Genomic DNA, 24,616 nt, shown 5'->3' on the forward strand with positions numbered 1-24,616 from the left:
TTGTAAAATTTACAATATTTTGTAAAAGCCCATAATGATCAAAAGTTGAAAAACATGTTTTCAAAAATACTGTCTAGTGAGAAACAATTGCTATTTGACACTGAATCAGGAATAGTAACCATTATTTCAGTTATTCTTAGAAGTAAAAGTTTATTGCGAAAATAAATCTATGGTGATTTCGAAAAAGAGCATTAAGCTCCTTGAAAATGGCGTCAGATCGAAATAAAAAGTGTACCCTGGAATCAGCATGGTCCAATACCTTTTGTAGGATAATTACAGTCCCCCACCTTGAATCCCAAGGAAAATGACTTTTTTGCATTGGTAGCACTGATCTGTCTCCTGTTGTTTTTTTTTCTTTTTTTTCTAGTACGTCTAGGGGGCAGCCAGAGCATCATAAAGAGATGTGTAATAGCTCATTCGAAAGGGAATTAAATTAGTAAGCGCTCTTTTTAAGTGACCAAAAAGATTGGAGGGCAAGTAGTCCCTCCTCCCTACTGGCCCTTCCCCCAAAACTAGTCCTATAAAAATTTTGAGATAGCCATTCTGTTTAACATAGTTCAAAGATCCAATATTTATGGTGTTGATGATGATATGGCCCTCGATAGTTCCTGGGGAAGGGCTGTTTGTGGCATCTGGCGTATCGATATTGCGCGTATCGGTATCAGGCGTATTGCTATCACATGTATCGTATCGGGAATATTGGTATCCGTTGATTGTTTTTTTTTCAGTCATTCCCTAGGCTCTTTTTTAAGGCATGTCCTGGCAGGATATCATGGTTGCAGCGGTAGCTACAACCTAGTAAAGAGCGAACCACAGCTCATAGTAACGAAAAGTTAAAAAACGCATTTTGAAAAAAACTGCCTAGTGAAAAAAAATTCTCATCTGACACTGACTCAGGAATTTTAACAATTTATTCGATTTGTCTTAAAAGTAAAAGTTTATTGCGAAAAGAAATTTATGGTGATTTCAAAAAAAAGCCTGCAACCCCTCAAAAATGGTGTCAGATCAAAACGAAAAGTGTACTTTAGGAATCAACATGGTCGAAAACATTATACAGGGAAGTTAAAGTCCCCCTCCCGAAACAACAAGGAAAATCACTTTTTTGCTTCGGTAGCACTGATCTGTCTCCCTTTCTTTTTTTTTCAACAGGCCTAGCAGGCTACCAGAACATCATAGAGAGATGCTTAATGACGCATTTAAAAGTTATTTCTCATATCTACGTGCTTTTTATAAATTCTGCCATCTGCAAGTGCCATATGGCACTAAAATGGCACTTTTTGGGCTATTTCTCAAGGGGTGGCACTAGCAGGCTACCAGAACATCGTTGACAGATCTTTTATAGCTCATATAAAAAATATTGCACATATCTACGTTTTTCATATAAATTCCACCCTCATCAAGTTCCAATTGGCACTAAAAACGGCACTTTTGGTGTCGTGTCTCAAGTGGAAAAGCTGGGGCTATTGGGCTAGCAGAACTTATAAAAGTGATGTTTAATGACTCATTTGAAAGCTTTTGCTCATATACGTGCTTTATCTTTCATCAATTTTACATTCGTAAGTGCGATATAGCATTGAAAACAAAACTTATGGTGCCATTTCTCAAGTGGAAAAGCTCTGAAGTACAAAACAGTTATCATTGTAATTGTTATGTTCAAGAACCCTTAACTGGAGGTTTGCAAGAACCCCTCCCATACACTCCCCTCCTAGCTCCCTTAGTAAGTTTCATAAATCGTCTCCTCATCAGTAAGCTACTGAAACATTAGCAGGCTACCACACTGTCGTAGATAGATGTTTAATGGCTCAATTATAAGCTATTGCTTACATTTACTATGTTTTAAAAAATCCTACCATCCATTAGATTTCACAGATTTTAATGTTAACTAGTTTTGAGGAGAATTTGGAATGAACGAATGAATGAACTCTTCGTCATGGTTGAAGCACTAGCTGCAACCTAGTACAGAGCGAACCACAGCGCATAGTAACTAAAAGTTAAAAAATGTTAAAACGGTCGTTTTTCTTCTTTATTCCAGGCCTAGTGGGTTACAAGAACATCATAGAAAGATGCTTAAGAGCTCACTCAAAAGCTATTTCTCATATGTACGTTGTTTATATAAATTTTGCCGTGTGCAAGTGCGATATGGCACGAAAAAAGCACTTTTTATGCCGTTTCTCGAGAGGTGGGGCTAGCGGGTTACCAGAACATCTTAGATAGATTTTTGATAGCTCATATAACAAATATTGCTCATATTTACGTTCTTCCTATAAATTCCACCATCTGAAAGTTTCAAATAGCACTAAAAATGGCACTTTTGGTGCCTTGTCTCAAGTGGAAAAGCTGGGGCGAATGGGCTACTAGAACTTTTTAGAGTGATGTTAAATGGCTGATTTGAAAACTTTTGCTCATATCTACGTGCTTTTCATCAATTCTACCATCCAAAAGTTCCATATAGCACTAAAAATGGCACTTTCGATACCACTTCTTAAGTGGAAGAGTTTGGAAGCATAAAACGGCACCATCGCAATAATTATGGTCCAAAACCCATAACTGGAAGTCCGTTTTTGCCAACTTCTTCTCAACAAATGTCTCAACCGACCGCGCCAATTCTAATGGGGGGGTTTTAATAAGATAAGTTAAGGTTATTTCTAATGGGGAGGATTTAAATTAACTTGATCTTATATCTTGTAATGTTTCCTCATATGGAGATTTCAATTAATTAATTCAATGGGGAAATTTAATCAAGCACTAAGTTGACGGTTCGCGAGTGGCTTACCTGAGTGGAGGCGAAACTTCTAGAGTGGGGAGCTTAATTCGACGGTTCAATTGGGGAGCTTATACTAACGGCCATACTGAATCGAAATCAGGTTGAAGGGTTTCAATTTCTCTTGGGAGCGAGTGGAGCCATAAGGACTAGCTATTCTGAGAAATATTAACATAGAGAGAATAAAGTAAGAATTTAATGTGTTTATTATTACTCACATAATTGTCGCAGAGCTTCGGTTATATCAACGCACTTGCAATATAAGACACTAATACAAAACTGTCATTTGGGGCAAATGCAACGCAAAAGTTAATGCACTCATAAAAAGTTTTCTCAAAAGTTTATTATGAATAGACTGCAAATAATCTCACCTAACACAAATCATAAGTCTGACTCCAAAAGACTTGTGTAAGACTCATGTAAGACTGATAAAAGACTGGTCAAAGACTTATTAAAAGACTGTTCCAAAATCGCTAAGTCCCGACTATCTACTCTCTGCAATTTCGCCCGAGGATACATTCAGGCGTCACTAAAAGTATATTTTACAGTTCCTATTGGATGTACTATTTGCCCTACATCACTATTGGACCGGCATGCACCAATGGGCTACTTGGGTTTAATTAAAGTTTATGACTTTTAAGATGTCACTTTGGAATTTTTCTAACAGCTCAAAGTTTAACGCTGTAACATTTTGCTAGCAGGGTGTTGTTTTATTTATGACTTTTAAGATATAACTTTGGAATTTTTCTAATAACTAAAAATTCTACACTGCAATATTTTGCTAGCAGGGGGTCGCTTAATTTTCAGGAGACGTATAATTTATTTCTGTGAAAGATGGTAAAGGATAATACAATTTAAGTGCATTAAGATACCCAGTTTTAAACTCAGTCTCCACAGCAATGCAATTAGCTTATACAAAAATATTTTGCATCTTGAGTGACTACTTTTTTTGTATTAAAAATCTTACTCTCTTGATAGTTTGGTATTTCGAGCTCTTATTATTCGAATTACTTTGTTAGTCGCCTGTCATATAAAATTTGGTCAAGCTAATATTTATTGCATACTTTGGCGACGTGGAGTCAGATTTGCTTATTACATTTTCTGTGGGAAAGATTTTTACAATGTATTGTTTAATTAACTACATTTGTTTCGCTATTTTAAATTGAACGCTTGAGACTTGTTTAATTTGTATGTAACTTGAATTTTTGGATTCATATTTTCTGGTGATGTTACTTTACTGGGGTAACTTTAATTGGGGAATTTTGATGTAATTTTTTGAGAATTGATCCCATTACAAAGGGTTTTAAGTTATGCCCTGGGGGCATATAAGTTTTTTTTTATAGAAGGCGTTGTCGTAGAAAATTTAAAACATGCTCATTCGACTGAAAATTAAAGGGCTAGTGCCCTTTTTAATAGTCGAAAGTGATTGGAGTGTAACTAGCCCCCGTGCCCCCCCCCCCACGCCCATCATTTCCCCAAACACATCCAATCTAAATTTTCAGATAGCCATTTTGTTTAGCGTAGTTGATTTTCAGATAGAAAACATATTTTTAAGGATGACATTCCCCCAAAGCCCTCAGGGCAAGAGTTTTAAGTTATGCCCTGGGGGCATACTAGGTTTTTATAGAAGTTTGTATTTTAGAAACTTCAAAACAGGCTCATTGGAATCGATATGGAAAGGGCTGGTGTCCTTTTTAATAGTCGAAAGTGATTGGAGGGTAACTAGCCCCCCCACGCCCATCAGTTCCCCAAACACATCCAATCAAAAATTTGACATAGCCATTTTGTTCAGCGTATTTGATTTCCAGACAGAAAATATGTTTTTGAGGAGGACAATCCCCCACAACCCTCAGGGCAAGGGTTTTTAAGTTATGCCCTTGGGGCATATAAGGTTTTACAGAAGGCGGTGTCGTAGAAACTTCAAAAACGACTCATTCGATTGGAAATTTCGAAGGCAAGTGCCCTTTGTAATGGTCGAAATTGATTTGAGGGCAACTAACCCCCTCTCACACCCACCTTTTCCCCAAACACATCCAATCAAAATTTTAAGACAGCCATTTTATTAAACGTAGTTTCAAGTTCTGGAAATTAGGTCTTTGAGGATTACAACTCCCCCAAAGCCCTCATGGCAAGGGTTATAATTTAAGGATTCTCCGAATCCTTCATATTATTTCTTATGGAAGGGATGCTCGTATAAACTTTAGAGAGGGCTCATTTGATTGAAAATTGAAAATTCTTATTCACTTTTTAAGAGTCAAAAGAGATTGAAGGGCAACTAGCCCCTCTCCCTCCTCCACGCCCTAAATGCAGCAGATAAAAATTTTGAGATAGACATTTTGTTAAAATAATTCAAAGTTCTGATAACAAAAAATTCCGGTGTCGACACAGCCCACCAGGGCCCAGGCGTAGGCGTTGTAAGTTATGCCCTGGGGGCATATAAGGTTTTTTGTTATAGAAGGCATTGTCGTAGAAAATTTAAAACATGCTCATCCGACTGAAAATTAAAGGGCTAGTGCCCTTTTTAATAGTCGAAAATGATTGGAGTGTCACTAGCCCCCTTCCCCCCCCCCACGCCCATCATTTCCCCAAACACATCCAATCAAAACTTTCAGATAACCATTTTGTTCCGTGTAGTTGATTTCCAGGTAGAAAATAAATTTTTGAGGAGGACACGTCCCCACAACCCTCAGGGCAAGGGTTTTAAGTTATGCCCTGGGGGCATATAAGGTTTTTATGGAAGACGTTGTCGTAGAAACTTCAAAACAGGCACATTCAATTGGAAATTCAAAGGGCTAGTGCCCTTTTTAATAGTCGAAAGTGATTGGAGGGCAACTAGCCCCCCCCACACCCCACATTCCCCCAAAAACATCCAATCAAAATTGTGAGATAGCCATTCTCTTCAGCGTAGTTGATTTCCACACAGAAAATATGTTTTTGAGGCCGACAATCCCCCACAACCCTCAGGGCAAGGGTTTTTAAGTTATGCCCTGGGGGCATATAAGGTTTTACAGAAAGCGGTGTCGTAGAAACTTCAAAAAAGACTCATTCGACAAAGTTCATTTTGGACTTTTTTTCGTTGAAATGTATGAGTTGGAATATTTCAGTAGTGTTTTGTCGTGGTTTACCTTGTCACTGTTACATTCTCTTGATGTTTCAAAGTTCATTTTGGATTTTTTTCGTTAAATGTATGAGTTGGAATATTTCAGTAGTGTTTTGTCATGGTTTACCTTGTCACTGTTACATTCTCTTTATGTTTCAAAGTTCAGTTGGGATTTTTTTCGTTGAAATGTAAGAGTAGGAATATTTAAGTAGTTTTTGTCGTGGTTTACCTTGTCACTGTTACATTCTGAAGATGTTTCAAAGTTCATTTTGGATGTTTTTCATTGAAATGTAAGAGTTGGAATATTTCAGTAGTGATTTGTCTTGGTTTACCTTGTCAGTGTTATATTCTTTTGATATTACAAAGTTCATTTTGGATTTTTTTCGTTGAAATGTAAGACACTTGCTCAGACACACAGTCATAGTGACAGAGATATGCAAAAATTGGGTTAATTTAGTTTCATTCTGAAGATGTTTCAAAGTTCATTTTAGATTTTTATCGTTAAAATGTATTGGAATGTTTCAGTAGTGTTTTGTCATGATTTACCTTGTCTCTGTTACATTCTTAAGATGTTTCAAAGTTCATTTTGGATGTTTTTCATTGAAATGTAAAAGTTGAAAAATTTCAGTATTGCTTTGTCATGGTTTACCTTGTCACTGTTACTTTCTCTTGATGTTTCAAAGTTCATTTTGTATTTTTTTTTTCATTGAAATGTAAGAGTTGGAATATTTCAGTAGGGTTTCGTCGTCATTTACCTTGTCACTTTTACATTCTCTTGATATTTCAAAATTCATTTTGAATTTTCTTCGTTGAAATGTAAGAGTTGGAATATTTCAGTAGTGTTTCGTCGTGGTTTACCTTGTAACTGTTACATTCTGAAGATGCTTCAAAGTTCATTTTGGATTTTTTTCCTTGAAACGTAAGAGTTGGAATATTTTAGTAGTGTTTTATCGTAGTTTACTTTTTCACTGTTACATTTTCTTGATGTTTCAAAGTTATATTTTTTTTTGTTTTGTTGAAATGTAAGAGTTGGATTATTTCAGTATAGTTTTGTCGTGGTTTACCTTGTCATTGTTACATTCTGAAGATGGGTCAAAGCTCATTTTGGATTTTTTTTCGTTGAAATGTAAGAGTTGGAATATTTCAGTAGTTTTTTGTCGTGGTTTACCTTGTCACTGTTACATTCTCATGTTTCAAAGTTTATTTTGGATTTGTTTCGTTGAAATGTAAGATTTGAAATATTTCAGTAGTGTTTTGTCGTGGTTTACCTTTTCAAAATTTCATTCTGAAGATGTTTCAAAGTTCATTTTGGATTTTTTTTTTGGTTGAACTGTAAGAGTTGGAATATTTCAGTAGTGTTTTGTCGTGGTTTACCTTGTCACCGTTACATTATCTTGATGTTTCAAAGTTTATTTTGGATTTCTTTCGTTGAAATGTAAGATTTGAAATATTTCAGTAGTGTTTTGTCGTGGTTTAACTTGTCAAAATTTCATTCTGAAGATTTTTCAAAGTTCAAATTGGATTTTTTTTTGGGTTGAACTGTAAGAGTTGGAATATTTCAGTAGTGTTTTGTCGTGGTTTAGCTTGTCACTGTTGCATTATCTTGATGTTTCAAAGTTCATTCTGGATTTTTTTTTTTGAAATGCAAGAGATGGGTTATTTCAGTAGTGTTTTGTCGTGGGTTACCTTGTCACTGTTACATTCTCTTCATGTTTCAAAGTTCATTTGGGATTTTTTTTTCGTTCAAATGTAAGAGTAGGAATATTTCAGTAGTTTTTGTCGTGGTTTACCTTGTTACTGTAACATTCTGAAGATGTTTCAAAGTTCATTTTGTATTTTTTTCATTGAAATGTAAGAGTTGGAATATTTCAGTAGTGTTTTGTCGTGGTTTACCTTGTCACTGTTACATTCTCTTTATATTTCAAAGTTTATTTTTTTTTTTATTGAAATGTAAGACACCTGGTCAGACACACTGTCATAGTGACAGATATTTGCAAAAATTGCGTTAATTTAGTTACATTCTGAAGATATTTCTAAGTTCATTTTGGACTTTGTTTTTCGTTGAAATGTAAGAGTTGGAATATTCAGTAGTGTTTTGTCGTGGTGTACCTTGTCACTGTTACATTCTCTTGATGTTTCAAAGTTCATTTTGGATTTATTTTCGTTGAATTGTAAGAATTGGATTATTTTAGCATTGTTTTGTCATGGTTTACCTTGTCACTGTTACATTCTAAAGATGTTTCAAAGTTCATTTTGGATTTTTTTTCGTTGAATTAAAAGAGTTGGGATATGTCAGTAGTGTTTTGTCGTGGTTTACCTTGTCACTGTTACATTCTGAAGATGTTTCAAAGTACATTTTGGATTTTTCACTTTGAAATGTAAGAGTTTGAATATTTCACCTTGTCACTGTTACGCTGTTACCTTACACATGTTTTACCTTGTCACTGTTACATTCTGAAGATGTTTCAACGTTCATTTTAGACTTTTTTTTCGTTGAAATGTAAGAGGAATATTGGAATATTACTACTAGAATATTTCAGTAGTGTTTACCTTGTCACTGTTAAATTCTGAAGGTGTTTCAAAGTTCATTTTGGATTTTTTTTTCGTTGAAATGTAACAGTTGGAATACTTCAGTAGTGTTTTGTCGTGGTTTACCTTGTCTCTGTTACATTCTTAAGATGTTTTAAAGTTCATTTCGGATATTTTTCATTCAAATGTAAGAATCGGCATATTTCAGTAGTATTTCGTCTTGGTTTACCTTGTCACGGTTACATTCTCTTGATGTTTTAAAGTTCATTTTGGATTTTTTTTGTTGAAATGTTAGAGTTGGAATATTTCAGTAGTGTTTTTTCGTGGTTTACCTTGTCACTGTTACATTCTGAAGATGTTTCAAAGTTCATTTTCGATTTTTTTGTCCTTGAAATGTAAGAGATGAAATATTTCAGTAGTGTTTTGTCGTGGTTTACCTTGTCACTGTTACGTTCTCTTGATGTTTCAAATTTCATTTTGGATTTCTTTCGTTGAAATGTAAGAGCTGGAATATTTCAGTAGTGTTTTGTCGTGGTTTACCTTGTCACTGTTACGTTCTCTTGATGTTTCAAAGTTCATTTTGGATTTCTTTCGTTGACATGCAAGAGTTGAAATATTTTAATAGTGTTTTGTCGTGGTTTACCTTGTCACTGTTACATTCTCTTCATGTTTTAAAGTTCAGTTTGGATTTTTTCGTTGAAATGTAAGATTTGAAATATTTCAGTAGTGTTTTGTCGTGGTTTCCTTTGTCAAAATTTCATTCTGAAAATGTTTCAAAGTTCATTTTGGATTTTTTTTTTGGTTGAACTGTAAGAGTTGGAATATTTCAGTAGTGTTTTGTCGTGATTTACCTTGTCACCGTTACATTCTCTTGACGTTTCAAAGTTCATTTTGGTCTTTTTTTCGTTTAAATGTATGATTTGGAATATTTAAGTAGTGTTTTGTCGTGGTTTACCTTGTCACTGTTAAATTCTCTTGATGTTTTTTGAAACATCAATAGAATTTCATTTTGGATTTTTTTCGTTAAATGTATGAGCTGTAATATTTCAGTAGTGTTTTGTCATGGTTTACCTTGTCACTGTTACATTCTCTTTATGTTTCAAAGTTCACTTGGGATTTTTTTCGTTGAAATGTAAGAGTAGGAATATTTAAGTAGTTTTTGTCGTGGTTTACCTTGTCACTGTTACATTCTGAAGATGTTTCAAAGTTCATTTTGGATTTTTTTCATTGACATGTAAGAGTTGGAATATTTCAGTAGTGATTTGTCGTGGTTTACCTTGCCACTGTTACATTCTCTTGATATTTCAAAGTTCATTTTGGATTTTTTGTTGAAATGTAAGACACTTGCTCAGACACACGGTCTTAAGGAGAGAGATATGCAAAAATTGGGTTAATTTAGTTAAATCCTGAAGTTTTTTCAAAGTTCATTTTGGATTTGTTTTTTCGTTGAAATGTAATAATTGAAATATTTCAGTAGTGTTTTGTCGTGGATAACCTTGTCACTGTTACATTCTCTTGATGTTTCAAAGTCCATTTTGGAATTTTATTTTCGTTGAATTGTAGGAGTTGGATTATTTTAGCATTGTTTTTTCATGGTTTACCTTGTCACTCTTACATTCTAAAGATGTTTCCAACTTCATTTTGGATTTTTTTTTTTTCGTTGAATTGTAAGAGTTGGAATATTTCTGTAGTGTTTTTTCGTGGTTTACCTTGTCACTGTTACATTATTAAGATTTTTAAAAGTTCATTGTGGATTTTTAAATTTGAAATTTAAGTTTTAATATTTCAGTAGTGTTTTGTCATGGTTTACCTTGTCACTGTTACATTCTGAAGATGTTTCAAGGTTCATTTTGGACTTTTTTTCTTTTAAATGAAAGAATTTTAATATTTCAGTAGTGTTTTATAGTTGTTTACCTTGTCACTTTTACATTCTGAAGATGTTTTAATGTTCATTGAGGATTTTTTTTTTAGTTGAAATGTAAGAGTAGAAATATTTAATTAGTGTTTCGTTGTGGTTTAACTTATCTCTGTTACATTCTTAAGATGTTTCAAAGTTCATTTTGAATATTTTTCATTGAAATTTACCAGTTGGAATATTTCAGTAATGTTTTGTCATTTTTTATCGTTGAAATATTAGAGTTGGAATATAGTGTTTTGTCGTGGTTTACCTTGTCACTGTTAAATTCTGAAGATGTTTCAAAGTTCATTTTAGATTTTTATCGTTAAAATGTATTGTAATGTTTCAGTAGTGTTTTGTCATGATTTACCTTGTCTCTGTTACATTCTTAAGATGTTTCAAAGTTCATTTTGGATGTTTTTCATTGAAATGTAAAAGTTGAAATATTTCAGTATTGCTTTGTCATGGTTTACCTTGTCACTGTTAGTTTCTCTTGATGTTTCAAAGTTCATTTTGTATTTTTTTTTTCATTGAAATGTAAGAGTTGGAATATTTCAGTAGGGTTTCGTCGTCATTTACCTTTTCACTTTTACATTCTCTTGATATTTCAAAATTCATTTTGAATTTTCTTCGTTGAAATGTAAGAGTTGGAATATTTCAGTAGTGTTTCGTCGTGGTTTACCTTGTAACTGTTACATTCTGAAGATGTTTCAAAGTTCATTTTGGATTTTTTTCCTTGAAACGTAATAGTTGGAATATTTTAGTAGTGTTTTATCGTAGTTTACTTTTTCACTGTTACATTCTCTTGATGTTTCAAAGTTCATTTTTTTTTGTTTTGTTGAAATGTAAGAGTTGGATTATTTCAGTATAGTTTTGTCGTGGTTTACCTTGTCATTGTTACATTCTGAAGATGGGTCAAAGCTCATTTTGGATTTTTTTTGTTGAAATGTAAGACTTGGAATATTTCAGTAGTGTTTTGTCGTGGTTTACCTTGTCACTGTTACATTCTCATGTTTCAAAGTTTATTTTGGATTTCTTTCGTTGAAATGTAAGATTTGAAATATTTCAGTAGTATTTTGTCGTGGTTTACCTTTTCAAAATTTCATTCTGAAGATGTTTCAAAGTTAATTTTGGATTTTTTTTTTTGGTTGAACTGTAAGAGTTTGAATATTTAAGTAGTGTTTTGTAGTGGTTTACCTTGTCACCGTTACATTATCTTGATGTTTCAAAGTTTATTTTGGATTTCTTTCTTTGAAATGTAAGATTTGAAATATTTCAGTAGTTTTTTTTCGTGGTTTGACTTGTCAAAATTTCATTCTGAAGATTTTTCAAAGTTCAAATTGGATTTTTTTTGGGTTGAACTGTAAGAGTTGGAATATTTCAGTAGTGTTTTGTCGTGGTTTAGCTTGTCACTGTTGCATTATCTTGATGTTTCAAAGTTCATTCTGGATTTTTTTTTTGAAATGCAAGAGATGGTTTATTTCAGTAGTGTTTTGTCGTGGTTTACCTTGTCACCGTTACATTATCTTAATGTTTCAAAGTTTATTTTGGATTTCTTTCGTTGAAATGTAAGATTTGAAATATTTCAGTAGTGTTTTGTCGTGGTTTGACTTGTCAAAATTTCATTCTGAAGATTTTTCAAAGTTCAAATTGGATTTTTTTTTCGTTGAAATGTAAGAGTTGGAATATTTCAGTAGTGTTTTGTCGTGGTTTACCTTGTCACTGTTACATTCTCTTCATGTTTCAAAGTGCATTTTGGATTTCATTCGTTGAAATGTAAGAGTTGGAATCTTTCAGTAGTGTTTTGTCGTGGTTTACTTTGTCACTGTTACATTCTCTTGACGTTTCAAAGTTCATTTTGGACTTTTTTTTGTTGAAATGTAAGAGTTGGAATATTTCAGTAGTGTTTTGTCGTGGCTTTCCTTGTCACTGTTACATTCTCTTTATGTTTCAAAGTTCATTTGGGATTTTTTTTTCGTTCAAATGTAAGAGTAGGAATATTTCAGTAGTTTTTGTCGTGGTTTACCTTGTTAGTGTTACATTCTGAAGATGTTTCAAAGTTCATTTTTGATTTTTTTCATTGAAATGTAAGAGTTGGAATATTTCAGTAGTGATTTGTCTTGGTTTACCTTGTCACTGTTCTATTCTCTTGATATTACAAAGTTCATTTTGGATTTTTTTCGTTGAAATGTAAGACACTTGCTCAGACACACAGTCTTAGTGACAGAGATATGCAAAAATTGGGTTAATTTAGTTTAATCCTGAAGATGTTTCAAAGTTCATTTTGGATTTTTTTTTTCATTGGAATGAAAGAGTTAAAATATTCAGTAGTGTTTTGTCGTGGTTTACCTTGTCACTGTTACATTCTCTTGATGTTTCAAAGTACATTTTGGAATTTTATTTTCGTTGAATTGTAGGAGTTGGATTATTTTAGCATTGTTTTTTCATGGTTTACCTTGTCACTCTTACATTCTAAAGATGTTTCCAAGTTCATTTTGGATTTTTTTTTTTTCTTTGAATTGTAAGAGTTGGAATATTTATGTAGTGTTTTGTCGTGGTTTACCTTGTCACTTTTACATTCTTAATATTTTTAAAAGTTCATTCTGGATTTTTAAATTTGAAATGTAAGTTTGAATATTTCAGTAGTGTTTTGTCATGGTTTACCTTGTCACTGTTACATTCTGAAGATGTTTCAAAGTTCATTTTAGACTTTTTTTCTTTGAAATGTAAGAGTTGTAATATTTCAGTAGTGTTTTATCGTGGTTTACCTTGTCACTGTTAAATTCTGAAGATGTTTTAAAGTTCATTGCGGATTTTTTTTTTCGTTGAAATTTAAGAGTTGGAATATTTCAGTAGTGTTTTGTCATGATTTACCTCGTCTCTCTTACATTCTTAAGATATTTCAAAGTAAATTTTGTATGTTTTTCATTGAAGTTTAAGAGTTGGAATACTTCAATAGCGTTTTGTCATTTTTTATCGTTGAAATATAAGAGTTGGAATATAGTGTTTTGTCGTGGTTTACCTTGTCACTGTTAAATTCTGAAGATGTTTCAAAGTTCATTTTAGATTTTTATCGTTAAAATGTATTGGAATGTTTCAGTAGTGTTTTGTCATGATTTACCTTGTCTCTGTTACATTCTTAAGATGTTTCAAAGTTCATTTTGGATGTTTTTCATTGAAATGTAAAAGTTGAAATATTTCAGTATTGCTTTGTCATGGTTTACCTTGTCACTGTTACTTTCTCTTGATGTTTCAAAGTTCATTTTGTATTTTTTTTTTCATTGAAATGTAAGAGTTGGAATATTTCAGTAGGGTTTCGTCCTCATTTACCTTGTCACTTTTACATTCTCTTGATATTTCAAAATTCATTTTGAATTTTCTTCGTTGAAATGTAAGAGTTGGAATATTTCAGTAGTGTTTCGTCGTGGTTTACCTTGTAACTGTTACATTTTGAAGATGTTTCAAAGTTCATTTTGGATTTTTTTCCTTGAAACGTAAGAGTTGGAATATTTTAGTAGTGTTTTATCGTAGTTTACTTTTTCACTGTTACATTCTCTTGATGTTTCAAAGTTCATTTTTTTTTGTTTTGTTGAAATGTAAGAGTTGGATTATTTCAGTATAGTTTTGTCGTGGTTTACCTTGTCATTGTTACATTCTGAAGATGGGTCAAAGCTCATTTTGGATTTTTTTTGTTGAAATGTAAGACTTGGAATATTTCAGTAGTGTTTTGTCGTGGTTTACCTTGTCACAGTTACATTATCATGTTTCATAGTTTATTTTGTATTTCTTTAGTTGAAATGTAAGATTTGAAATATTTCAGTAGTATTTTGTCGTGGTTTACCTTTTCAAAATTTCATTCTGAAGATGTTTCAAAGTTCATTTTGGATTTTTTTTTTGGTTGAACTGTAAGAGTTGGAATATTTCAGTAGTGTTTTGTCGTGGTTTACCTTGTCACCGTTACATTATCTTGATGTTTCAAAGTTTATTTTGGATTTCTTTCGTTGAAATGTAAGATTTGAAATATTTCAGTAGTGTTTTGTCGTGGTTTGACTTGTCAAAATTTCATTCTGAAGATTTTTCAAAGTTCAAATTGGATTTTTTTTTGGTTGAACTGTAAGAGTTGGAATATTTCAGTAGTGTTTTGTCGTGGTTTAGCTTGTCACTGTTGCATTATCTTGATGTTTCAAAGTTCATTCTGGATTTTTTTTTTGAAATGCAAGAGATGGGTTATTTCAGTAGTGTTTTGTCGTGGTTTACCTTGTCACCGTTACATTATCTTAATGTTTCAAAGTTTATTTTGGATTTCTTTCGTTGAAATGTAAGATTTGAAATATTTCAGTAGTGTTTTGTCGTGGTTTGACTTGTCAAAATTTCATTCTGAAGATTTTTCAAAGTTCAAATTGGATTTTTTTTTCGTTGAAATGTAAGAGTTGGAATATTTCAGTAGTGTTTTGTCGTGGTTTACCTTGTCACTGTTACATTCTCTTAATGTTTCAAAGTTCATTTTGGATTTCATTCCTTGAAATATACGAGTTGGAATATTTCAGTAGTGTTTTGTCGTGGTTTACTTTGTCACTGTTACATTCTCTTGATGTTTCAAATTTCATTTTGGACTTTTTTTTGTTGAAATGTAAGAGTTGAAATATTTCAGTTGTGTTTTGTCGTGGCTTTCCTTGTCACTGTTACATTCTCTTTATGTTTCAAAGTTCATTTGGGATTTTTTTTTAGTTCAAATGTAAGAGTAGGAATATTTCAGTAGTTTTTGTCGTGGTTTACCTTGTTAGTGTTACATTCTGAAGATGTTTCAAAGTTCATTTTGGATTTTTTTCATTGAAATGTAAGAGTTGGAATATTTCAGTAGTGTTTTGTCGTGGTTTACCTTGTCACTGTTACATTCTCTTGATATTTCAAAGTTTATTTTTTTTTTTATTGAAATGTAAGACACCTGCTCAGACACACAGTCATAGTGACAGAGATATGCAAAAATTGCGTTAATTTAGTTACATTCTGAAGATGTTTATAAGTTCATTTTTGATTTTTTTTTTTTCATTGGACTGTAAGAGTTGGATTATTTCAGTAGTGTTTTGTCGTGGTTTACCTTGGCACTGTTACATTCTCTTGATGTTTCAAAGTTCATTTTGGATTTCTTTAGTTTAAATGTAAGAGTTGGATTATTTTAGCATTGTTTTGTCATGGTTTACCTTGTCACTGTTACATTCTAAAGATGTTTCAAAGTTCATTTTGGATTTTTTTTTTCGTTGAATTGTAAGAGTTGGGATATTTCAGTAGTGTTTTGTCGTGGTTTACCTTGTCACTGTTACATTCTGAAGATGTTTCAAAGTACATTTTGGATTTTTCACTTTGAAATGTAAGAGTTTGAATATTTTACCTTGTCACTGTTACGCTGTTACCTTACACATGTTTTACCTTGTCACTGTTACATTCTGAAGATGTTTCAACGTTCATTTTAGACTTTTTTTTCGTTGAAATGTAAGAGGAATATTGGAATATTACTACTAGAATATTTCAGTAGTGTTTTATCGTTGTTTACCTTGTCACTTTTAAATTCTGAAGATGTTACAAAGTTCATTTTCGATTTTTTTTCGTTGAAATGTAACAGTTGGAATACTTCAGTAGTGTTTTGTCGTGGTTTACCTTGTCTCTGTTACATTCTTAAGATGCTTCAAAGTTCATTTTGGATGTTTTTCATTGAAATGTAAGAGTCGGAATATTTTAGTAGTGTTTCGTCATGGTTTGCCTTGTCACTTTTACATTCTCTTGATATATTAAAGTTCATTTTGGATTTTTTTCGTTGAAATGTTAGAGTTGGAATATTTCAGTAGTGTTTTGTTGTGGTTTACCTTGTCACTGTTACATTTTGAAGATGTTTCAAAGTTCATTTTTGATTTTTTTGTCGTTGAACTGCAAGAGTTGGAATATTTCAGTAGTGCTTTGTCGTGGTTTACCTTGTCACTGTTACGTTCTCTTGATGTTTCAAATTTCCTTTTGGATTTCTTTCGTTGAAATATAAGAGTTGGAATATTTGAGTAGTGTTTCGTCGTGGTTTACCTTGTCACTGTCACGTTCTCTTGATGTTTCAAAGTTCATTTTCGATTTCTTTCGTTGAAATGCAAGAGTTCAAATATTTTAATAGTGTTTTGTCGTGGTTTACCTTGTCACTGTTACATTCTCTTCATGTTTTAAAGTTCAGTTTGGATTTTTTCGTTGAAATGTAAGATTTGAAGTATTTCAGTAGTGTCGTGGTTTCCCTTGTCAAAATTTCATTCTGAAAATGTTTCAAAGTTCATTTTGGATTTTTTTTTTTGGTTGAACTGTAAGAGTTGGAATATTTCAGTAGTGTTTTGTCGTGATTTACCTTGTCACCGTTACATTCTCTTGACGTTTCAAAGTTCATTTTGGACTTTTTTTCGTTGAAATGTATGATTTGGAATATTTCAGTAGTGTTTTGTCGTGGTTTACCTTGTCACTGTTACATTCTCTTGATGTTTCAAAGTTCATTTTGGATTTTTTTCGTTAAATGTATGAGTTGGAATATTTCAGTAGTGTTTTGTCATGGTTTACCTTGTCACTGTTACATTCTCTATGTTTCAAAGTTCACTTGGGATTTTTTTCGTTGAAATGTAAGAGTAGGAATATTTAAGTAGTTTTTGTCGTGGTTTACCTTGTCACTGTTACATTCTGAAGATGTTTCAAAGTTCATTTTGGATGTTTTTCATTGAAATGTAAGAGTTGGAATATTTCAGTAGTGATTTGTCTTGGTTTACCTTGTCACTGTTCTATTCTCTTGATATTACAAAGTTCATTTTGGATTTTTTTCGTTGAAATGTAAGACACTTGCTCAGACACACAGTCTTAGTGACAGAGATATTTTTTCATTGAAATGTAAGAGTTGGAATATTTCAGTAGTGATTTGTTGTGGTTTACCTTGTCACTGTTATATTCTTTTGATATTACAAAGATTATTTTGGATTTTTTTCGTTGAAATGTAAGACACCTGCTCAGACAGAGTTGAAATATTTCAGTAGTGTTTCGTCATGGTTTACCTTGTCACTGTTACATTCTTTTTATGTTTCAAAGTTCATTTGGTTTTTTTTTTGTTAAAATGTAAGAGTAGGAATATTTCAGTAGTTTTCGTCGTGGTTTACCTTGTCACTGTTACATTCTGAAGATGTTTCAAAGTTCATTTTGGATGTTTTTCATTGAAATGTAAGAGTTGGAATATTTTAGTAGTTATTTGTCTTGGTTTACCTTGTCACTGTTATATTCTCTATGTTTCAAAGTTCATTGTGGATTTTTTTTCGTTGAAATGTAAGACACCTGCTCAGACACACAGTCATAGTGAGAGATATATGCAAAAATTGGGTTAATTTAGTTACATTCTGAAGATATTTCAAAGTTAATTTTAGATTTTTTTTTTCATTGAAATGTAAGAGTTGGAATATTTCAGTAGTGTTTTCTCGTGGTTTACCTTGTCACTGTTAAATTCTCTTGATGTTTCAAAGTTCATTTTTGATTATTTTTTTTTCGTTTAATTGTAAGAGTTGGATTATTTTAGCACTGTTTTGCCATGGTTTAACTTGTCACTGTTACATTCTAAAGATGTTTCAAAGTTCATTTTGGATTTTTTTTTTTCGTTGAATTGTAAGAGTTGGGATATTTCAGTAGTGTTTTGTCGTTGTTTACCTTGTCACTGTTACATTCTGAAGATGTTTCAAAGTTCATTTTAGATTTTTCACTTTGAAATGTAAGAGTTTGAATATTTCAGTAGTGTTTGTCATGTTTTACCTTGTCACTGTTACATTCTGAAGATGTTTCAACGTTCATTTTAGACTTTTTTCGTTGAAATGTAAGAGTTGGAATATTTCAGCAGTGTTTTATCGTGGTTTACCTTGTCTCTGTTAAATTCTGAAGGTGTTTCAAAGTTCATTTTGGATATTTTTTTTCGTTGAAATGTAACAGTTGGAATACTTCAGTAGTGTTTTGCCGTGGTTTACCCTGTCTCTGTAACATTCTTAAGATGTTTCAAAGTTCATTTTGGATATTTTTCATTGAAATGTAAGAGTTGGAATATTTTCGTCATGGTTTGCCTTGTCACGGTTACATTCTCTTGATATTTTAAAGTTCATTTTGGATTTCTTTCGTTGAAACGTTAGAGTTGGAATATTTCAGTAGTGTTTTGTCGTGGTTTACCTTGTCACTGTTGTATTTTGAAGATGTTTCAAAGTTCATTTTCGATTTTTTTGTCCTTGAAATGTAAGAGATGAAATATTTCAGTAGTGTTTTGTCGTGGTTTATCTTGTCACAGTTACGTTCTCTTGATGTTTCAAAGTTCATTTTAGATTTCTTTCGTTGAAATGTAAGATCTGGAATATTTCAATTGTGTTTTGTCGTGGTTTACCTTGTCACAGTTACGTTCTCTTGATTTTTCAAAGATCATTTTAGACTTTTTTTCGTTGAAATGTAAGAGTTGGAATATTTCAGTAGTGTTTTGTCGTGGTTTACCTTGTCACTGTTACATTCTCTTCATGTTTTAAAGTTCATTTTGGATTTTTTCATTGAAATGCAAGAGTTGGAATATTTCGGTAGTGTTTCGTCGTGATTTACCATGTCACTGTTACATTCTCTTGATGTTTCAAAGTTCATTTTAGATTTTTTTTTTTCATTGAAATGTAAGATTTGGAATATTTCAGTAGTATTTTTTCGTGGTTAACCTTGTCACTGTTACCTTTTCACTCTCACACACAGTCACAGTGAGAGAGATATACAAAAAGTTGGGTTTATTTAGGTTCACTTAGAGTGGCGCACCACTCTAAATGAACCTAAACTAACCCAACTTTTTGCATATCTCTGTCACTTTGACTGTTTGTCTGAGCAGGTGTCTTACATTTCAATGAAAAAAAAAATGCAAAATGAACTTTGAAATGTCAGGAGAATGTAACAGTGACAAGGTAAACCACGACAAAACACTACTGAAATACTCCAACTCTTACATTTCAGCTAAAAAAAAATCAAAAATGAACTTTGAAACATCAAGAGAATAAAATAGTGACAAGGTAAACCTTGAAAAAATACTACTGAAATATTCCAACTTTTACATTTCAACGAAAAAATCCAAAATGAACTTTGAAATATCCTGAGAATGTAACAGACCGGTCAGATGTTTCAGACCGGTTTTCTGAAAGAAACCGGTCTTAAAATATAGAATGACAACTATCACCTTTCGATGTTTTAACTAACGATTAAAACAATCTTGACTTTTTCAGTTATATAAAGCTAAGTTCTCACTGCCCAGATTGCTGTTCTCACTGACCAGAAATCTGGTCAGAATTTCGTCTCCAGAATTCAGGCCAGATTTTTGTCCCAGATTTTACTGTTTTCTGACCAGATTTTTCGATCAGATCGAGTTTGATATTTTCTGGCCAGAAAAAAAATCTGGTCAGATTTTAGCCTTAAAAGTAGTTCAAAGCATGGTTGATGTAGCTGAAGAACAAGCAGATATTTAAAGATCACTCAGAACACGACAACCACCAACCAAGATCAAGGTAAAAAACTGAAGAAGCTGACTTCACAAGAATATTAGAGAAAAATTCGTTGGAGATACATGAGAAGGTGTAGATTAGTTCCCCCTGATAAAAACAACTTTTTTCTTACTGTATTTTATTTAGTCAATTGGGCTGTAAAGTTGCACAGATAGCCTACTGTCCAGTAGAAGCAGGGTATAAGCAGCTCACTTCTTACTGTATATCCCAGTTCTATTGGTAGGGCCTCTGTACCCCACACTACAGTGGGAACTAAACTGCACCTTTATTTAGGTAACCTGACTTTGTAGAAGTAGAGCTCAATCAGTCTAGTACAGAAATATGATGGGGAGAAAAGGCCATAAATGTTTCAGCAAATTCAAAAGTTACAGGACTCTCTTAAATTATAAAATTGTCACAGGTTTGAGATGACATCATAATCATAAATCTAATGCTCCATCACATTAATCGATGAATATAGTAGTTAGGCAGAAATCAGAATGCGCCAGGGGTGTTGCATAGGGGGTGTGTAGGGGGAGGGATGCAGCACCCCTGGTGCTACCTTTATAACTCTAGTTTATAGTAACCTATTAACACAAATAATTTGTTTTTTTTTCAAGGATAGCTTATTTGCTAATTAGTAAGGTAATTAGCTAATTTCAGATATTTTAAAAGAACACCAGTTTCTAGGAACCTCTTAAAAACAATTACTTTTTTTACATAAAAATTTGTTTCAGAGTCAACTGGCGAGTGAGTTCCAACCCGGTTACCATGGTAAGCTACCATAGTAAGCTCCTTACCCTGCAGAGCAGCATGGTAAACAAAAAGTTACTATGGTAACTAAAATCAAGGGAAAAATGTCAGGTTGGAACAATAGTCATGGTAACTCTATGGTAAGGAGAAGAAGGTTGGAACGGATTTGCTAACTTTTTTTTCATGTTTGCTTACCATGGTGAGTAGGTCGGAACTCAGCATAAGTCAACTGATATTACAATATATACTGTAAATATGTTATAATGTAATAATATAATAGTGTAATCTGTACCCTTTTTTCTTTTTAGGCATAAGAACCAGAGCTGAAGCCAGCTGGTACCTTGCAAACCCCTAGGATACCATTATCGTCATGGAGGACAAAATAAAATGGTCTGACAGTGACATTGAACTCCTTGTCAACACCTGTATCAACTATCCATGGCTATGGGATTCTTCTAGAGAAGACTACAAAGATTGTAGGAAGAAGAAAAACTCTTTTGCAGCCATGGCAGAATCCGGGATTTTGTTTTCAGATTATGGACTGCCTGTTCAGAATCTTGCATACATTTTGAAGAAAAAGTTTGACATTCTAAGAGATACTTATATGAAGTGTAGACGCAGTGAAAAAGGTAAAAGTGGAGATGGTGCAAAAGTAAACAGAAAAGCATGGAAGTATTTCCACCTTTTCAGCTTCATGACAGAGTCGGGTCAGATAAGAAAAACTGTGGACAACATGACTGAGCCTCTGCAGATTGCTTCTGTTAGTGAAACTTTGACCAGGATAGATACTTCAATTGATGATGAAGACGAATTTACTCAGCATATAGAATTGAGCTCAGAAGAGTTTGAGCAGACAGCAGAATCTCTTTTTCAGCCGTCAAAAAGAGCTAGGATAAACTCCGCGGAGAATCAGCAGTCTGAAACCTCATCATCATGTATGTCACCTTTAGCTCCCATCCAGCCTGAACGAAAGCGCAAAACATCCCAAGAGCCATGTGGTAGTAGTGGAGGTAACAAGACTCAGAATACTCCTGTTGGTAGCCAGGCACATACAGACATTGACCAAGAAATTGTCAAAGCTCTTTCGTCTTTACAAGAGAAAAAAACACACAACTTACATTTTAGCCAGTACATCTGTAGCGTGTTGAACGGTTTGCCAAAAAAAGCACAAGCAGCGGCACGTCATGAAATTTCTGAAGTGCTTAAAAAATATGAAAGTGATGACCAGGAAATGAGTAATGTGTTTGTGTAATTTATTAGTTTACAACTAGACTCTATGGTTGATTAGACCTATGGTTGGCAATCCTGCTATGGTTCAGATATACAAAGACATGCTTCAAAGGCAAGTGAGTTAGAGCGGCTTATGGCTATGCAGCAGAGCATTCAAAAGCGGTAGGAAAGTATATTGAAAAAACTAGTGCCTATGTAGAAGAATAGTATCCATATAAATTCATTTCAGTGCAGTTCTTTGCTCTGAGTTTTATCAGTATGCAAAATCTCAATACCCCAACATTTTCTACTGCACTCACTCATGCTTAGCTCTTTTTTCTACTTTCGAATGCTTGTTATAGTGGACGAGCTTGGATGCTGCATAACTACCGTATCCGTTTTTTTCTTTTTTTCCTCTGTCAAGACTTCCGTAGTGCAAATATTGATGCCTTGACGTATTCAAAAGTTGGATATAGATTAAGGGCGAAATCGAAAGTTTTTTTAAAGCCGGTTGTTTCGAAAATCTTCATTTTTACTTTAGGACAGTGGCTAAAGACATGGAAATTGTGCAATTTCTTTTTTTTCTCTTTTTCTTTCAGGCGAGAAAAGTTCAGTGTCAAGTATGTCCACTTTTTCACGCCATATTCTTTCCAAAACAGATTGTGCCTAACGTAGCGGCTTAGAAAGAAAAGCGGTTTTGGGGAGAGTAACGGAATATGTTTATGGATTCTAAAAATGAACAAACAAATTTAAGGCCTAAACAGTCGTTGAATTAGTTGAGATAAGTTTTTGCTGGAAACTATGCATCTGGATTGCAAGCTAGGCAATAAATTTAATGGTATTCAGCGCTTCGCGTTAACTTTGGTTTCTCAACGGAAAGATTACGGTTCAGAAGTGTTATAACTGTGTCGCACATTGACCCAAACATTTATGTATAGCTTGTGCTTTGTACTTTGTACTATACTTGTGCTTTACTGAAAGTTAGTTTTTATCTCAGTATTAAACAGTATTTTATCTCACTATTAGAAAAAATAGTCGCTATTTAACAGTTGCCAGTCATTACTATCAATTATCCTCCCCTGAACCCATGCAGCATATTTATCTAATAAATTTACCAGCAATATATTGAAAGCAGGAAAATCCACCAGAAAAAGCGAAATAAGCCGTTTTTACTATAGACTTTATTCTTTACTATAGAAAAGTAACTAAACTACAGCCAGAAATAGACGCACACATTTACACATTCATTTCTGATAGTTAATCACACAACTTTGAGTGTGATAAGTTTGCATACAGCCTGCTGCTACAACACAACACTGACCTACTCAGGAATGCGGCCTTGACTCACTCTACTCAGCTGCCAAGGAACATTTCCTTCTGGCGTCATGAAGTAGTCTCGAAATTTGTCACGAATATGTTTGGCAGCTTCAGCTGGGTTTCGTGCTGCTGTTGAGACAATTGGTAACAGCCCATTTACTTGCTCTTGTCTCCACTGCCCCAATGTTATAACACCGTCAGTTTCTGTGTCAACGAAGTTAGCACTAACATACCTCGAGTGTCTCCGTGGAATTGTAAGATCTTCGGTACGCAAGTAATTATGTAGGCAAACACAAGTGCGTATGACCTTGTCAATATTCTCAGGCTTTGCATTAATTGCTTCTCTGAATATCCTCCACTTGGCACCAAGAATTCCAAATGCATTTTCTATTATCCTTCGTGCACGAGAAAGCCTGTAATTGAAAATTTCCTCTGGTACTGGAAGGTGATCACCAGGATAGGGTCTAAGTAAGTTTGTTTTCAAGGGGAAAGCTGCGTCTCCAACAATCACATATGGTAAGTAGGTGGCATTTCCTGTATCAGTCGTATCACTGCCTGGAAGATCTAAAGTACCGGCAATCACTTTCTTACCAAGAGTTGAATTGCCAAACACAGAACCATCACTTTGCCGGCCATAACTGCCTATGTCAACATAGACAAATCGATAGTTAGCATCGCACATAGCCATCAACACTATGCTGTGGACCTGCTTGTAGTTGAAATATTGTGACCCCGAATTCGGTGGAGCCTGGATTCTAATGTGCTTCCCATCAATAGCTCCAACACAGTGTGGGAAGTTCCATTTTACTGCAAACTTATGGGAAATTTCCTTCCACTCAGATTGCTCACTGGGACATCGTAGAAATAATGGGGACAGTACTTGGCAGATTGCATCCATAGTGTTCCAAATAATTTGGTTGGCAGTCGACCTTCCCAGGTAATGTGTGAAGCTTTGGTTTCTCTGTGTGCCACCAGCTGCAAGATATCTTAATGTCACTTCAAGCCTTTCTTTAGGTGAAATAGCTGTTCTGAAGTTTGTATTTTGTCTTGCAATATATGGTGTAACCAGACCAAGCAGGTTATCAAATTGCTTAGGTGACATTCTGAAATAGTCATGAAACCAATCTGCATCTTTCAAACGCAGGTTATTGATTAGTAGGTTTGAAGCACCATTTTCACTTCTCATTTTTAAAAAGTCTCTGACCCAAAATTTTCGTTTTCTCATAGTCTCTGAGGCTTGTAGGCCTTGTCTCTTCGTTCTCCTGCGAAGGAAGCACAAGAGCAAAACAGTTTGAGCCTCTTGATCCATTTTTTGACTCTTACGCCGATTGTTCCGAGGGCCCGAAAAAAAAAATCTGTCCATAAAAATTATCTGGACATTGAGAACTTAATTACAGTGTGACCAGGCGGAATTCCCAGATTTTTTTTCTGGTCCGAAAAAAAATATGCCCAGAAAAAAAATATGGGCAGTGAGAACCAGGCTAGCTTAGGAAAACTTCTGTCTTTTTAGA

The 24,616-nt window shown here is 33.7% G+C and overlaps 1 protein-coding gene across 4 annotated transcripts in view; it reads left to right on the forward strand.

Annotated features, from left to right (window-relative positions):
* Positions 1-24,616, forward strand: part of LOC148946754 (ubiquitin carboxyl-terminal hydrolase 10-A-like) — a 560,345-nt gene that overhangs the window by 283,167 nt on the left and 252,562 nt on the right. Inside the window, exon 2 of one of the 4 annotated variants that reach the window (XM_089096583.1) lies at positions 20,888-21,230. The exons of the other annotated variants lie outside the window; for them this stretch is intronic. Coding sequence (XP_088952709.1) covers positions 20,888-20,934 — 47 coding nt within the window. The 3' untranslated portion in view covers positions 20,935-21,230. Of the gene's footprint in view, positions 1-20,887; positions 21,231-24,616 lie in introns of those variants that run through there. 4 annotated transcript variants of the gene reach the window in all.

The sequence above is a fragment of the Artemia sp. Qi Xiang Cuo genome, chromosome 11 (genome assembly GCF_049724085.1).
Source record: "Artemia sp. Qi Xiang Cuo chromosome 11, ASM4972408v1, whole genome shotgun sequence".
Classification (NCBI taxonomy): Eukaryota; Metazoa; Arthropoda; class Branchiopoda; order Anostraca; family Artemiidae; genus Artemia; species Artemia sp. Qi Xiang Cuo.